Source organism: Castanea sativa, chromosome 12, assembly GCF_040712315.1.
Source record: "Castanea sativa cultivar Marrone di Chiusa Pesio chromosome 12, ASM4071231v1".
NCBI lineage: Eukaryota > Viridiplantae > Streptophyta > Magnoliopsida > Fagales > Fagaceae > Castanea > Castanea sativa.
In genome coordinates this window covers 14,385,242-14,403,199 of record NC_134024.1, presented here as the reverse complement: position 1 = coordinate 14,403,199, position 17,958 = coordinate 14,385,242, and the positions used below count along the sequence as shown (strand labels likewise).

General features: G+C 35.1%; 3 protein-coding genes across 3 annotated transcripts; 2 read left to right on the top strand and 1 right to left on the bottom strand.

Moving 5' to 3' along the window:
* Positions 1-4,750: 4,750 nt before the first annotated feature.
* On the top strand, positions 4,751-6,748 carry LOC142619998 (pentatricopeptide repeat-containing protein At2g22410, mitochondrial-like). The gene has a single exon (XM_075793430.1). It carries the CDS (start codon positions 4,779-4,781, stop codon positions 6,606-6,608), a length of 1,830 nt encoding a protein of 609 aa, XP_075649545.1. The 5' UTR covers positions 4,751-4,778; the 3' UTR covers positions 6,609-6,748.
* An 879-nt stretch (positions 6,749-7,627) lies between these two features.
* LOC142619999 (L-idonate 5-dehydrogenase-like) lies at positions 7,628-11,182 on the bottom strand. Its single transcript, XM_075793431.1, has 6 exons — positions 11,030-11,182; positions 10,143-10,210; positions 9,722-9,958; positions 8,943-9,233; positions 8,623-8,810; positions 7,628-8,014 (listed from the first exon to the last, which is right to left on the bottom strand). The coding sequence occupies exons 1-6, from the start codon at positions 11,142-11,144 to the stop codon at positions 7,822-7,824; spliced, it is 1,092 nt and encodes a 363-aa protein (XP_075649546.1). The 5' UTR covers positions 11,145-11,182; the 3' UTR covers positions 7,628-7,821.
* Positions 11,183-12,668: 1,486 nt separating this feature from the next.
* Positions 12,669-17,418, top strand: LOC142619997 (sorbitol dehydrogenase). The gene is made up of 6 exons (XM_075793429.1): positions 12,669-13,012; positions 13,205-13,272; positions 14,798-15,034; positions 15,426-15,716; positions 16,378-16,565; positions 17,043-17,418. The coding sequence occupies exons 1-6, from the start codon at positions 12,886-12,888 to the stop codon at positions 17,233-17,235; spliced, it is 1,104 nt and encodes a 367-aa protein (XP_075649544.1). The 5' UTR covers positions 12,669-12,885; the 3' UTR covers positions 17,236-17,418.
* The last annotated feature ends 540 nt before the right edge of the window (positions 17,419-17,958 follow it).

Below are 17,958 nucleotides of genomic sequence, written 5' to 3'. Positions count from 1 at the left end.
ACTGAATAGACCGAATGAACTGAAGTGAACCAAAATAGATGAATTGGATATTAACTTTTAAATCCTTGTAATAATTAAAATGACTCAAATGGCCAATTTTTGTTTTAGATTTTTCTCACTTTCATTAGACAAATAATGACCACATGAACAACACGAATCAAAACATGATTACATTCTCTTCTAAGATATGCTCATAAAGTTAATTTTTCGTCCTATAAAACCTAAAAGTGATGGAAATATAAAAGAATGGACAATTGTGTCGTTTTAAGTAGCATAAGAATTTTTTTTAAAGTCAATTTTATGACATAGGAAGTGTGTTTAATAATGGCTCATAACTGAGGGGGTCTCTTTGAATTTAACCCTTAAATAAGTGAAATTTAGGTACATGATGAAATTGGGCAAGTTAGAAATTTCATATGGAGAGAGAGAGAGAGAGGCGGAAAAACTATTCCATTTGTGCGGAGAAGTGGCAAGTTGCATGAAAGAGTTGTGATCTCCCCCCACTCACCACCCATGGGAAAAACTACAAATTTCAATTACCATTATTAATCAACTTATCAAACCCAAATGAACAACTAACCTAACCCAAAAGCCAGGGAATGTCAAGTTTTGGGCTTGGCATGGGGACCAAGTTGGGGTTTAAGTTTAAGACTTTGCCTCTTGGCGTGCTCAACCAAAATTGGCTTTATGCATGGTATAAGTCATAAGCTGACCAAGTCATTCACACGTTTAGGGACCAAATCAACTCTTGGAACCGAAGGGCCAAGAGCCATCATTCTCAATTTAGTGAATTCCATGGTTTTAAAACTTAAAAGTTCAGACATATTGGAGGGTTGTGAACTTGTGATCAATAATTAAAATTTTGGAAAGTTTCAATATTTGGATCAAATGGGTTGTAGAAAATGAAGTCAGAAGAGGTATTCTGGGTCGGTTTTAGATGTGACAAATGGATGTGGCTAGAAAATTTTGGTCCAAATGATTGTGATGTTTTTCTCAAAGGATATTATTATATCTATATTGATTTTCCCATCATTTTATTAAAAAAGTTTCGTATAGACTATAAAAAGGGAAGAATAAATCTTAAAACTCTGACCTCATAATAAAAAGACCACAATATTGTTCATCAAAAAAAAAAAAAAAAAAGATCACAATATTTTTTTAATAATTAAAGAGACCATAATTGGGAGAAAACGGATGAAAATCGCTAAAAAGGGAAATCACCATATGCTACAGTTGTAATATTTTTATTTTTTATTGCTTGTAGTTTGGAGCTTTTTTTATTTTTTTTTTTAAAGGAAGGCCTTGAATTGGAGCTTTTAATTTTGAATATATGCTAAAATTAAAATTTAATCTTAAGGACATGCATGCTTCAAAGTAGCTTTTCTGGATATTAGTATATGACATTTGTGTCCATTTCAAAAAAATATGCTGATGTTTCTAATTCTATAACTCATTTGTTTTTATAAATAAAAAATAAACCTATAACTCATTTCAGGTTTGAAGGGATAAAAAAGTTAGAGTAGAACTTAAGTATAGTACTTAGGTGTTGTTCCTTAGGTTTCCCTTTTAAGATTCTGTCATGTGGATTTTTTCTTATAGGATTTAAGTGTATATTTTAGTTAAATAGCCATATGGCTGAATTTTAAGAGAGGAAACTAAGGAACAGCACATAAGGTACTGTACCTAAATTTTGTCAAAAAAATATATTTCTCCCCTAGACATCTTTTTGGAGCCCATTAAGTCATTAATAATTAATGCTAGTTTACCAAAAATAATGGACCTCTAACAAAAATATCAATTGCGATATTGTACATGCCATCATGGCTTAAAAGTTCAATTTTCAGCACTGATGTATTGGATAATGACCCCAGTCAAAGGTTTTTTTTTTTTTTTTTTTTGGAGAAAACCCAAGTCAAAGGGTTGTATTTGCATTTTAACCCAAATAATAATTATTCTTTTTCCCCTTCCCTATATATATATATATATATATATATATATATATATATATGTATGTATGTATGTATGTATGTGTGTGTGTGTTTCTCAAACAAAAAAATTATCCTTTTAAATAAAATAGTCTGCAGTCTCGTGTATATACATATCTAAAATATATAATGATTTCTCATATTTTATATATATATATATATATATATAATTTAGAATTTAATTAGTTTTAGACTCTTCGATTTTTGCACCCACTAATTTACTTGTTACAAAAATTAAAAACTTAGATGGACACATAGTGGAAAATTGGACTTCAATTGAAATCCTATTTTGAATCTAATTGGATTTGGATACTTTGATTTTTATACTCAATAATTCACTTTGCATAAAACTAAAAAGTAAATGGGACACATAGTATAAAATTGAAAATCCAAATTTAATTTTGATGGGGAACTAAAAATCGAACCATCTCTAGTTCGTCCATAGGAGTCATCCAGAGCCAAAAGTCAACCCAACATAAGAAGTTTGTCCATGGACATATGGGTCGTTCATCAGGAAAGCGCCTGAACAACCCCCCAACGCTTAGGAAATTTTCGGAAATGGATTTATCTACAAAAGCTTGTAATTTGGACCACATGCTACTATTTTGAAACATGAGCAAAATCCTTGTTCATTGCTATAACTTCCTACTAAGTACTCAACTTCCTATTGCAGTTGTAGAAGATACAAATTGAACATTCTAACTTCTATAGCAGTTGTGGAAGTTAAGTCTTAACCTAATAACTTCCACAAATATTGGGGAAGTTATTAAACAAGTAACCACTCCAAAACTCACTATATAAGGATTCATCCACATCAAATGAAAGTAAGTTTTCACTACTCCTAAAAAGTTAAAATTCTTGAGTTAAGTCTAACATATGCTACCAGTGCACCAGAACCCTTACCCGCCCCTTTTCACTCCACTTACCCCAAAACCCAACTTTACCAAACTAAAGTTCTTCAATTCCCTTCGCAACCTCAACACCATTGTCCTTACTACTCCTCTTTTATTTTCATTATTTCCTTAGGCTATGTCATGGTTTTTTTTAACACCCTTTTTTTTGTGTATCATGGATGATGTAATTATCTATGTTCACTCAAATATCTTCTTTTTTTTTTTTGGTTCAGTTGTAAAACCCATCCCCACATAACTATGTATGAGATTTGTTTAAACATGTGGGATCCAGCCAAACTTTCACAGCCCAGAACTAAGAAAAATGAAAAAAAAAAAAAAAGAAACCCAGCAACCAAACCGACAGAGTAAGGAAGAAAGATTGTGGATCTAATCTGTGGAGGCCAAAATCGGTACAACTGAGAAAAAAAAAATAAAATAAAAAAAAAAACCAGCACCCAAAAAGGACGAAGCAAGGAAGGAAGATTGTGGATCTAATCTGTGGAGGCCGAAATCAGTGAGTTTGTTGCAACTTCGTCCTTGGTCTTCGCTGTCACAGATGGCGAGGAGCACATTAGATGGAGATCTCCTTCAACTATGGTATAAATCTCCTTCTAAGCTAGCTTTTCTCATGATATTGATGTTGGGAAGAGAAGATGAAGCAGGTAAAGGAAGGGTATGGAGAGGTTGTGCTTGGGAAGAGAAGATGAAGAAAGTAAAGGAAGGGTGTTGAATGAAATGGGTTTGGTCTAGTACGAAAGAGAGCTGTTGGGAGTAAAAACTAACCACTAAAATGACTAAACACTGATTGTGGGGCCCATAACTTGAGTGAAATTACAATTTTGCCATCATAACTCAGTTTTGATAACTCAAAAACACCTAAAATATGATTTCAGTTTTCATAACTCATCACTCAAAAATCAAAGAATTGAGTGATAGAAACAAAAACTGAAAACACATCCAAACAAACTACTCAACCGTGGAACCCACCAATTTTGAGTTATGGGTGATAAAAACAAAGTTATGGGTGATGGAAACTGAAAATCCAAACAACCCCCCTAAGAGTTCGATATATATTTTATCTCATCATCAAATTTCTTTTTTTTTGTTTGGTTATTTGCAACAAAGAGAAAGGTCGTTATTTGAACAACGGCAAGTCATTTCTTACTCAACATTCACAATACAACTTTAATCAACGGCAACCTCTCAAAAAGAAGCCTTACCGTTTATCCCTCAAATATTTCCAGCTAATAACTCTGTACTCCCTAATCTATAGCTTTGATTATCGTCCTCTCGGTTTAGGCCCTCTCACAGATTCAAACCTTAGGCTACGCTTGGGAGGAGGGAATGGAATTGAATGAAAAGAATAATTTTAGAATATTCTTCCCTTTCTTTGTTTGGGAGTTTTAATAGAGGAAATGGAAAGTTCATTCCCTTGTTTGGAAGTTTAAGTGGAAGGAAATAGAATGGATAGGAGGGAACACTCATTCATCTCTATTCCCTTAAAACCTCAAATTTTCATTTCCCCCGAAATTGGGAGGAATAGGAGGGAAAGAAATTAAATTTAATGAATTTTTTACTAAAATTCTCAAAATACCCCTATATATTCAACTCTTTATTTTAAAATAGAAGTCTAATAGTAATATTATCATAAAATGATTTCATTCTATTTTCTCCATGTTACTCCCAAATAAGATTACTTACATTTCATTCATTTTCATTCATTTATTTTAAAACATCCAATCAAGATTACTTCATTCCATTCCATTCTATTCATTTCTCTTATTTAAATACATTTCATTCTATTCCATTTCTTTTCATTCCTTTATGATTATTATGATTATTCCATTATATTCCATAAACTCCCAGAGCCTTAGGCTCGCCCAAATCCATCTAGTTCTTAATGAAACTCGCAAGACCCATTTCCAGGATCTTCAGTACCTACACAACGACCCAAAAATCAGGGCGAGTAACTAAGAATTCAATCTCTTTCAATCCCATCAAAGAGCTTCATGCCCACCTCATCAGAACCCACCTTTTCACTGATCCATATTCAGTTTCTGAGGTTATCAAGTCCTATGCACTATATTCACCAACTTTGCCAAAAGCCCACTTCGTTTTTAACCAAATTGAGTGTCCCACATTGGTAGTTTGGAACCATATGATTCGTGGTTTGTCACAGAGTGAACAACCTAGTAAAGCAATATGTTTTTATAGCCGTATGTATCACCAAGGACTTGCTGGGGATAATTTGACCCTTATATTTGTTTTCAAGGCTTGTGCTAGAGTTTCTGATATTGTAAATGGGAAGAAGTTTCATGTTCATGCTTTGAAACTTGGTTTTGAATCCTATCTTTTTGTTTCCAATGCTTTGATTCACATGTATGCTTCTTGTGGTGATTTGGTTCTTGCGAGGAAACTGTTTGATAAAATGGGTGACAGAGATTTGGTTTCTTGGAACTCTTTGATATGTGGGTATTGTCAGTGTAATAGATTTAAGGAGGCTTTGGGTCTTTTTAAAGCAATGCAGGTGGCAAATGTGAAGGCTGATAAAGTGACAATGATGAAAGTTCTTTTAGCATGTAGTTTTCTGAATGAATGGAAAATCGCAGACTCTATGGTTAAGTATATTGAAGAGAATCATGTTTTGGTTGATGTTTACTTGGGGAACACTGTGATAGATATGTATGGACGGCGTGGTTTAGTGGATTTAGCACAGGAAGTATTTGATAGGATGCGTGAAAAGAATATAGTTTCTTGGAATGCCATGATAATGGGGTATGCGAAAGTGGGAAACATAGTTGCTGCACAGAAATTTTTTGATGAAATGCCTAAAAGGGATGTGATCTCTTGGACTTCTATGATCACAGGTTACTCTCAGGCTAACCAGTTTGCTGATGCAGTGAGACTTTTTAAAGAAATGATGGCGGCAAAGGTGAAACCGGATGAAATAACGGTTGCTAGTGTGCTTTCTGCCTGTGCCCATTTAGGATCACTTGATGTTGGGGAGGCGGTTCATGACTATATCCGTAAGCATGGTGTAAAAGCAGATGTTTATGTAGGAAACTCTTTGATAGATATGTATTGCAAATGTGGAGCGGTTGAGAAGGCTCTAGAAGTGTTCCAAGAAATGAAAAAGGACTCCATCTCATGGACTTCAGTGATTTCTGGTCTTGCTGTGAATGGTTTTGCAGATTCGGCACTTGAGCTTTTCTCACAGATGTTAAGAGATGGTGTTCAGCCAACTCATGGAGCCTTTGTTGGGGTTTTACTAGCTTGTGCTCATGCTGGATTAGTAGATAAAGGGTTGGAATATTTTGAAAGTATGGACAAAGTCCACAGACTCACTCCAGAAATGAAGCATTATGGGTGCGTTGTGGATCTATTGAGCCGCTCTGGCAATCTGGACAAGGCATATGATTTCATAAATAAAATGCCTATGGTTCCAGATGTTGTGGTATGGAGAATATTGTTAAGTGCTTGTAACCTTCATGGACATATGGTCCTGGCAGAGATTGCTAGAAACAAGCTTCTGGAAATGGATCCTAGTAACAGTGGGAACTATGTTCTCTCTGCAAATGCTTATGCCAGTTCAGATAGATGGGATGATGTTATTAAAATGAGGGAGTTGATGGAAGAAAACAATGTCCAGAAGCCATTTGGTTGTAGTTCCGTCGAAGTAAATGGTACAACATTGTCTAACTCCCAAGACCTGTGTCTTATTCAATCTTAAATGAGGAACCATCATGTATGGCATCTCAAACTATGAACCTCACAGAACATTTCATTTAGCGCATTGGTAGTGTAGGTAAAACCAAATGAGTATTAACCATAGCACTACATATCTGGAGGTCTGGACCTTACCCACAAATCAACCTGTTTGCTGCTGGGACCAAGATTTTTTTTGTTTTATCATATTGCCAGCTGTGTTGGTGCTGGAAACTATTTTGGTGAGGGAACCAGTGGCGTTTGGGATTTTGGATTCTTTGAGAGGAAAACTTCTGATGGATGTTCCCTGCACAGACTTAAAAATGGGATGGCTCTACATTACAAGAAGGCTTGATAGAGTTCCAGAATTTGACAATGAGATAACCAAGCCTTGGTCCCAACATTTGGGGCTGGTTATGGATCCTCAACAAACAAGTCAAGGTGAGAAGTGTCATGCAAATTCCTGACAAAGTACGCTTAGGGTGGTAAATATTTGGGGACAGAATTCAACCTTGGTAAGCTATGGAAAAAGGTGGTGATAACAGGAACTAAGCTATGGAAAAAGGTGGTGATAACAGGAACTAGAGTTGAAGTTCTTTGGTTGCTTGTTACCTTATAGAGCATCTCCAAAATACAGTTTCCAAGATAATCATAATCAAATGTAGATTTTATGCCAGGTTGGTGCGTAGTTGGTGAAATATGAGGCACAGGTACATTGATTTGGGAGGTCTTGCTTCTCCAAAAAAAAATTCTGCTGTAGATTACTTTAGCAGCTCTAGAGGTAGCTGCTTATCTTTGACAGCCCACTGTAGCTCAGTTGGTATTTTTTTTAGATATAGCAACTTATTGCAACTTTGCTGTAGCTTGCATCTTGGTGTTTTAGTTGCTAAAATAGCATTATAGCTATTATCCGTCCTTTACTGTGAGTGCTCTTAAAAAAAAATCATTACTTATCATTTTTTTTTTTTTAACAATTTCTGGACACCACTCCAGAATATACTTGTTGCTTGTAATAGGTTTCCTGATATGGGCCAAGTTGCAAAGTACTAATTTTTTTGGTTTATTGTATCTTGAATACTATATTATCGTATCTTCATTATTTTGCAATGACTTCCTTATACCATACTGCTGATATGTTATTCTTCTTAGCTAATACAAGATGGATCAAACCAAAGAAAGAAGCAAGAAGCCAGCTCACACAGAATCTTAGATGCATCATAAGACCTGTGACAGTGCTTCTACAGATTAAACATGACCTTAATAGCACTACGTCCACTGGCGCTGGTTTCAAATGCATCTTCTACCCCCTTTTGTGAGAATCCAAACCTGTGAGTTATCAAGGGCTTAACATCGATCTTGCCTGTCTTTAAAAGCTCAATGCAGAGTGGCCATGTATTCCTATATCGGAATATTCCAATCACATCAACCTCCCTAACACCAGGAAAAAAAATATCGTTAAATATATGAAGCCAAAGTTTAAAGCAAGAAAAACTATAAAATTAGTCTCTACCTGTTTTCACACACACAGAAATGCAGAATAAAGCAAAAGAATTAGGGGTTGGGGTTGTACCATTGTAAAATTGCAAAATTGTAAAAAGGATTATTGGGGAAACCAAGTGACTCAAAAGCTAAATTTGTAACAACAAATTCTGCAAATTCATCTGCTCATTCCAATTGGCCTCTGTCAAGGAACTGGGAAACACCAACCTCAATAATCTGCTAGTAGATTATTATGCCTTATCATGGTACCAATAATTTCATCACATTGCTATGCATTGTCATCCAATAGTGTGATCATATATTATATCTAGATCTATTTCTGTCAAATCATCAAGGGAATTATTTTATTTGTTCCACAGGGTTCAAGAGGAAATCCAAGAAAGGAAATGAGCATGAGTTTTAAAGTTCTGGGATCTCTTTACATAAGTGCAGTCGTATTCAGCTTTCAAATTGGAACTTAAAGATTTTTGGTTAGTAGGGGAATGAAGGCTAAGGGGAAAAAATCATCTGTTTCCTTGATAAAGTTTAAGATCAAGTACCTGACAGCTGCTGGGGTAAGAGGAACTGTTGTCTCGCTCTGAGCCAATCCAATAAGGCAAACTTTTCCACCTGAACGAGTGGCATTCAAAGCTGTTGACATGGTTTTGTTCAAACCAACACAATCAAAGCTGACATCAATGCCAGAGCCCATAGCACTTTGTAATTTTACCACTTCTTCACCTACATCCTGTCCAAATATCACTCAAATCATTTACAAGTATGAATAACTTGGAAGACGGATAACTCTTGGCAAATTGTTTATAATTTAACAAGAAAGTTCAACTGACTGGGGGGGTGGAAGAAAGAAAGAAAACGGAACCTGAATGTTTGTTGAAACTTGAATGGTCTCATCTGCACCAAGATTCTTTGCAATAGATAAACGGCAATCATCAACATCAACAATGACAATTCTAGGCGCTCCAAAAGCACGAGCAGCTAACAAGACAATGAGGCCTATTGGTCCTGCTCCCACAATCAATACATTTGTCTCAGGACTGATATTTGCACGACGACAGGCATGAACACCAACACTGAGGGGTTCACACATTGCTCCTTCCTCCAAGCTGACATTGTCTGGTAGTTTAAAACATAGATATTCTGGATGCACCACCTGCAAGAAAATAGCAGTGTTCTTGCATTTAGAACATAAAAATTATAAATATTGATTTAACATTTCCTTGAATCAAAGGTATAAAATTAGATGTTAATGCTAAAATCTATATCTCATGGCAGGCCATATTGGGTTGCAAAACAAATAGGGAATCTAACGCAGGGAACAATAAGTGCTGTTTAGTCAACCATATATTTGGTTCACATTTCCAGCATAGACTTGGGCACGGGGGTGGGGGGTGGGATAAAATCTTAGAAAATCACTATCAAAGAATGCCTCCTAGCTGCACATAATGCATCACATTGTCAAGATGTTCTTGTAAATTGAAGTCCTGTTTAGATGCACTCGTGTAGCCTCATTTTTCCATCATAATGATAGTGAAGATAAATTGTTGTCAAACTCTGCATCACTCAATAATACTTCATTCACGTAGATTATATAATATTCATTTTTGAAGTTTGGTTTGGAGAGATGCAAATGTTGGATACCTTATTGGCCAGAGAGCCATTAGTTGGGGGAGAACCAAAAAACTTCATCTCAGGGCAAAGATTGTAGCGACCATCTTTGCAGAGATTGCATCGCCGGCAACTGATTCCAGGCTCTAATGCTACACGGTCTCCCACTGCTAGTGTCTTCACTTGGCTTCCAACTTCCTCTATGATCCCAGCACACTCATGCCCTATAACCATGGGTTTCTTGACAATAAAATTTGCACATCTCATATTCTGGTAACAAACATATCAATTATCAAATATCAAATCAGATATCAGTAGGTCACATAAACCTCCAAAAACAAAACAAAAAACAGATAATACTAAAATTAAGTGTTCACTCTCTCCCTCTCTAAGAAAAAATTAATATATTTTATCGAAGAATTAATATAAACAAGGTGTCAGGGTAACATTTTACCTTGAAGTGGTGAACATCACTTCCACAAATACCAAGCGCCTTTATCTGAACTTTAACATCATGGGGGCCTAACTTTACAGAAAATTGCTCAATGTGAACAACTGTCTCAAAAATTGTACATCATCAAGCTATTTACAATTTTAAAAGGGGTCATGCTAACGAATGCCCTTAGAGCATTGGTTAACAATCTATTTTAGGAAAGTTTTGACATTACTTTTATGGGAAATAAAAGAAACTGTCAAAACATTCATTGTTTTTCTTTCTTTCCCCATAAAAACTTTCTTTAAATAGATTATTAAAAAATACCCTAAGGGCATTCGTTAGCATTTCCCTTAAAAGATATTAAACTTAAAAATCATACCCGTCAGCTCATACTCATGCATTATATAGTGGACTTAAGGGCATAATAAATGTGAGTGAAATTTTAATTTTTTGTAATAGTCAAATCCTGTAAACAACACTTAATTGCTTGGCATGTAATAGAGGGTCAAAGGGGTTTGCAGGGTTTCCAGGCTGAGCAATGCTACCAGCACAGAAAATGTTGAGCCCATGCTCAATTATCAGGGTACAAGTTATCTTTGCACAAGACACTAGGCTGGGCTGGCTGCATATATGATTAAATGATATGTTGGGTCTTCTGGTCTACCTACAATGATCTGGATTTGTGTGTTCTTATATACCAATGCATGAATTTCATATACTTCATGAAAATAAGTGGTTTGGCATGCGTGTAGAAACATACACTAACCCTGAACATGATCAAAAGAATAAGAAATTTTGTAGATTCATGATCTTTAACATGCATAGCACGGTGTTTTGAAACACAAGTGAGAGAAAGACATGACCTGGACAAAGAAACATTACACACGAGGGAAAGAGAATTTTACCAAGAGGAGGGAGATGATAAGGTTCAATTTTAAGAGTTTTGATACCAACAAGCCAAGCAGCCATGTTCTCTTCTCCATCTTTGTGTTCCTTGACTTCAACAATACCCCCTGACATCTCTCTCTCTCTCTCTCTCTCTCTCTCTCTCTCTCTCTCTCTCTTATCCTGTCTTGCATAGTATGAGGAGTTAACAAAAAATTAAAGAATTGTGAGATATGTTAACAAAAAATAACTACTCCACCAACAAATGAATGACATATGTCTAGGTAGTTATTTTTGTACACATGTCTCTCTTTTATTAGATTTTGATACGTATGAGATTGTATCATACAAAATACATTTTGGAATAAGAAATGATATGAATGACTTTATCCTAGTATAATAAATGATATCCTCTCCACACCACGTTTTGTTATTGTGTCATGATTCATGAGCCTCACCTACCCTTTTGGATTTGACGATATATCCTCTCCACTTAAACCTTTGGAATCAGGTTCTACTCTCCAATGATTGATTACAGTCATGACTCATGAATAGTCAAATATGGTTAATCCTAGATATTGGCATGATATGGTGTACGAGCAACTTTCTCCGACTTTACCCTCAAAGTGGTGATAAATTTAGGACTTAACCAAGTCATTAACAAATAGAACGAGATTTGGAGAAAAGTGAAGCTTAAACTTAAAAGTATTATATATGTTAATTTATTTAGCAATTTAAGCCAAAATTGCTTTTGAGACTTGATTTAAGCAAGTCCAAGCTCAAAACACAATATCAAAGCTTGTTCATTTGGTGCTGAAAACTCATGGAGTGTACTCATATCATAGTTACTCACTCACCTAACAATGTTCATTATGTGCGGCCACTAATATGAGCCAACATTTTTTTACCTCACCACAATTGCATAATTATACCAGATGTGCCAATTACAAATTGATTTGCCGCTTTGCTCATAGTCTTGAATATATGGTCCTCCGTCTTCAAGTTTGGTTTATCGTAGTAAAATCAAGACCAGCTTCATTGGATGTGAACTAGATTTTAACATAGATGTGCCTGTATTAGTAACTGAGACATTGTCACTCAATGGTGGTTGTTAATGCAAAATGCAAATTATTCTGCACATAGGCTAATTACTAATTAGCCTTGGAACTAGGAATTTTTCTTTAACATGAAGCTTGGTTTGGTTCGAGATAGCAAAAATCATAGAAATATTTAATTCAGATCTCATCCATGGAACATTAATTTAGGTCCCCCAGGTTCACAAGTGAAGGAAATTTACAGTTCCAAGCCCAAACATACCCACAAGGACAAAAAGGGTTTTAAAAAATGATGATTACACATCATTATTGGCTTTAAAATAAATTTCTTGCAACTTGCCGACAAGGAATATATTATCTTAGTATACAAAATTATTTGGAAGACAGTTGAAAATTAAAATTCCTTTTATTAATGGGGGTAAAAGTATGTCGGTTAAGAAAGAATCTAAATAATATTCCCTAAAAAAAGCCTGTTTGTTACAATAAAAATACTTAACGTAACCAATGTACTGTGACACTCGTTAATCTGACCATAGATTTAGGGAGCCTTATCCTGATTAGATACATTAACGCCCATGCCCATGGTCTTATTTATAGCCTAAAAAATGACAATTTGGGATAAAAACAAGCAAACAACCCACAAAACCACGTGGGTTATCTACAACATCTGAGTCATCATCTGGACGACCACCACCTGTTGCGTTGTGTTCTTCTAAAGACAGAAAGAACCGTCTACACCTCACTGTCCTTATATTTTCTCTGTTAGACTCGGTTTGTGTGTGTGTGTGTGTGTGTGTGAGAGAGAGAGAGAGAGAGAGCAAATGGGTAAGGGAGGAATGTCACATGGGAGTGCAGGAGAAGCCAAAGATGGTGAAGAAGAGAACATGGCTGCTTGGCTTCTTGGTATCAACACCCTCAAGATTCAGCCTTTCAAGCTTCCTCCTCTTGGTATCTCATTTTTTTTCAATTAATCAAACTTTTTCTTTTTTTTGGAGTCAACTTAATCAGTGTGATTGAAGTTATGCAGCTCTTCACTTATTTTTTTTGAATTATTTATTTCTTTGATCAGTTTATGGATAACCCTTTTGCTTGATTCTTTCTGAGCTGGCTATTACTATGTTTAATTTTTTTTTTTTTTAGGACCACATGATGTTAAAATTAGGGTGAAAGCTGTTGGTATCTGTGGCAGTGATGTTCACTATCTCAAGGTAAACACAATTCAGTTAGCTTTATCTTTTTTATCTGTATTAATTTATAATATTTTAATTGAGTTGTGATTATTTGGATTCAGGTATAGTTTGAGGCTAAGGCGAAAATTTTAAAGAGGCCTTTTTTCTATCTTAATATCATTTAAATTGGTTTTTTTTCTATCTAAATATCATTTAAATAATATTTCGTTGATTTTTTTTATTATAATTTTTTTATTTCAAATCTATTGTTAATTCTTACTTATTAATATGTCTAAGTCACTTAGAGTGAGCTAGTGATACTCTATTTAGGTTTTATAAATGGCGTGTTAACAATAAATAAATAAAAAGAAGTTGTTCAAACATTTATTTAGTATATTGTTTAAGCGGCACCAATCATATTCTTGCCACATCAATTTGTAAGTTTTTTGTCATAAAATTTGTATTAGTTTTAACATTTTTCATTCACTTAATAGTGTTTGGGTTGTATTTCTATTAACTCATAAATTGTTTTTGGAGAAAATGCTAAAATTATTACAAGTTTTACTGCAAAAAACTTACAAAATGATGTGGTAATGAATTACCACGTCAACAAAAAGAATAAATAAGTATTGAATTACTTTTTGTGATTGGAGACATCAATTTTTAAGAACTACATAATAAAACTTTTAATATTCTAACATGACTCTAATATTTTAGGCCTTCTTAATTCTTAAGAGTGGTAAAAAAAAATTGTACACCGTAACTCACATTTTTTTTAATTAAAAAACATATATATACCTTTCTCTTTTTCTCTTTTTTTCTTTTTTTTGATGTTATATATATATATATATACACACACATCTTACTGCCCCCATATTTGGGGGCCTTTCAATGTTAGGGTGCCTTAGGCCATGGCCTAGGCCTAGGGCTGGCCCTGTTTGGATTAGCATCTGCTGGGTTGCTGAGAAAAAAGAATAAGGAAAAAATAAAACTTCATTGTTGAAATTTGAATCTTAGTTCACCTTTTTGACTTAGTTGTTTCTCTTTTTTTCTTGTTTATTATACACAAAAACATAAAATAACATTAGTGGAATAGTCCGTCTACAAGCATGCTCAATTTCACAACATGCTTGTGTGTCAACATATGATTGGACTACATGTGGTGAAAAAAATGGATTTGGTGTGCCAATCATAGGTTGACATATACTATTGTTGTGGATTTGGGTGTGGGTTTGGGTGTCACTAGAGTTTTCCTGAGTGGAAATAGTAAAAAAGGACATGTCAATTAAGGTAGCGAAAAAGAGCAGGACTTTAGATAGGGTAGTATGAGAAGAAAAAAAAACATGGGGACAACCCTGATTAGTCTATCAACAATCCATAGCCAACTCCAAAGTTTTGGTACGAATGATAGGTTGTTATTTTTGCATTGCACATGAAGATTTCTTCCTTTTTCTTACCAACCAAATGCAATAAGTTTAAGTAATAATAGTTTCTGACTTGGAGAAGATATAACAAAAGGATAGTGTGTCTAATGCCCCATTATGAATGTTCCATGTATTTTCAGACCTTGAGATGTGCAGATTTTATAGTTAAAGAACCCATGGTAATTGGGCATGAATGTGCTGGGATCATAGAGGAAGTTGGGAGTGAGGTGAAGAAGCTAGTGCCTGGTGACCGCGTGGCACTGGAGCCAGGGATCAGCTGCTGGCGATGCAACCTTTGCAAGGAAGGTCGGTACAATCTGTGCCCGGAGATGAAATTTTTTGCCACTCCACCCGTCCATGGTTCTCTTGCAAATCAGGTCAAAATTTGCAGCATTTCAAAACAATGCATTGGACTATTATTTTTAACATGCTCTTGCCCCAGCACAACACAAATCACATTTTACGCCTATTATTATACCATCTCTGGTCATTTGTAAAAGCACCCTGGTTAGTTCAATTTTAAGTTATATAACCTCGTTTCCTCCATTTTCATGCAAAGTTAATAAAACAGCTCAAATAGAAATTCATGATCATGGACCTTCATTTGTGATTTTACCGTCCATGGTTAATCATAATAATCAATTCAACATATCTAAGTGGTGTATCACATGTTCCTAGTAGCAGAGGGCACGCGTAGTATTGAATGTGATGAAATAAATTTATAGTGCAGCTACAGGCTTCGTCTGAGATGCATCTTTCTATTCACAGGTGGTTCATCCTGCAGACCTATGCTTTAAACTGCCAGGCAGTGTCAGCTTGGAGGAAGGGGCTATGTGTGAACCCTTAAGTGTTGGTGTTCATGCTTGTCGACGAGCAAATATTGGTCCTGAAACAAATGTTTTGGTCATGGGAGCAGGACCCATAGGGCTTGTTACAATGCTAGCAGCTCGTGCTTTTGGGGCACCCAGAATTGTTATCGTGGATGTGGATGATCACCGTTTATCTGTTGCAAAAGAGCTTGGTGCAGATGATATTGTTAAAGTTTCAACAAATATTCAGGTTTTCGTTATTCTATTTTACAAAATTTTCTACAAGTTAATTTTATGCAGTGTGTATCATATCCAACTCCCATTCCCAAGTCCTGCCCCCTTTTGAAAGGACAACAACATGACAAATATCTTCAACTTGTAAAATTGTTCAATTTTCGTCACTATTTTCAAGTTTTATTGTGCAATATAGGAAAGGGCCATATCCTGTCAATCTGACCTCCTTAGTCAATCTCAGTTCTTTGATTAAAGTTACAAAATAAGTTTTTGACAATTATTTTCACTCATTTGCAGCCTCTAACTCACATAAATAAAAATGTTGTTATTGCTTTTAAAATGAAAAGAGGGATGGCTCTGTTAGTTAGATCAAACTTTTAATCAAGCTTCTTATTTTTTCCTAATGATTTTAGATTTTTAACCTTTTCCATTTATTCTCAAAATTGATCCTTATTCATGTTTTTCTTTTGTTAAAAGAGGGATAAAAGAAATTGAAACAAATAATGTACAGCTTCTTCAGTTTTATACTAAATCCATCTGTATCAGTTTTTATCTGCTCTTATAAAGCTTTGGTTCATTGTTCTTCCTTTAGTATGGATAATGTTGAGGATCCGTGTCTCTTCCGGTGGTTGTTGCTAGAAGTCTCCATTGCTATTTTTAACTTCACTATTTTACAGGATGTTGCTGAAGAAGTATCACAGATACATAAAGCTATGGAAGCTGGAATCGATGTGACTTTTGATTGTGCAGGCTTCAACAAAACCATGTCAACAGCACTTAGTGCCACTCGTGCAGGTGGAAAAGTTTGCCTTGTGGGAATGGGTCATAGTGAGATGACTGTCCCACTCACTCCGGCTGCTGCGAGGTATTTGATTTAATTATGAACAAACATTTTTGTGTTGAGAAATTATTCAGAGTTTACCAATAATTAAGGTCTTTTGAATAATTTGTGTGAAAATTGGAGCCTCATAGTACAAATTGGAAAGTTTGCAAGATATTTGAAGTAGTGATGGAAAATTTGGTATTAGTTCTGGTTGGAGTATAAGAATTGGATGTAATGGAAAAGGGAAAGGGCAGATATATGCATTTAAATTATTATTTGGAAGAATTGATAAGTCTGTCAATCATTTGAGTAGTGGTCACTACTCACTATAAATATGCATAATTTGTTAAACAGTGTTCAATAAGAATGTCAGCTAGGATTTAGGATGACTCGAGAAATTGGAGAAAGTTTTGAAAGTGAAATTTGTATCATATAATGGTATGAATTTGCAAAGCTGAGTTTACTTTTTCACTCTTTGATTTGTGGTAATTAACAGCTATGGTTTTCTATTTCTTATAGGGAGGTTGATGTGGTTGGCATCTTCCGTTATAAGAACACATGGCCGCTATGCCTTGAGTTTATAAGTAGTGGTAAGATCGACGTGAAGCCCCTTATAACCCACAGGTTTGGGTTCTCTCAGAAGGAGGTGGAAGAAGCCTTTGAAACTAGTGCTGGTGGTGGTAATGCAATTAAGGTCATGTTTAATCTATGAAGTCTTCCATCGCCTATGGGATTATGGGACCGGTTTTGTATGAACATAGAACTCAGTTTACTTGTAATAATTACAGGAGGAAGAAAGAGAAAATACTAGCTTATGAATATAAATAATTATCTCAGCTAGTGGCTTGTATAAAAACTTGTTCTTACAGTAATAAAGTTCAGATATTAATACTAAGCTTATGATTGTAAACCTACACCTTGGGCTGATGAATGGGCTTCTTCAACAGATGAGGGCTGATAGAAAGGGGATAAGTGAAATGTAAGGATAAGAATGAAGCTTGACAAAGCCTGATAATCTATGGGATTGAAGAGAGATTTTCAATTTCTCGAGTCCACGTGTCCTCTTGTTTTCTTAGTTCTTTAAGAGAATGCAAAAAAATAATCTCTCAAGTTGATCAGTCCCTGATAATATTGAATGATGAAACCCTGTTTCAAACCCTGTAGAAGTGGGAATTGTGTGCACTGTTTACAAAGGATTAGGTCTGACTCAGGTATATCCAAGTTTGGTAGCAAAAATGGCCTACTACCACTATTTAGCAAAAAAATAGCAATTTACCACTGTTTTGAAAACATGTAGGGATCTACCACCTTTTTAAAACTTGAGTTTGTGAAAATCAAGTTTACCGTGAAACTCGAGTTTTTAGAACTTGAGTTCTTTGAAAAAATAGCCTTTAAATTTGTCGGAAAATTTTTAATGGTACTCAATTTCACCAAA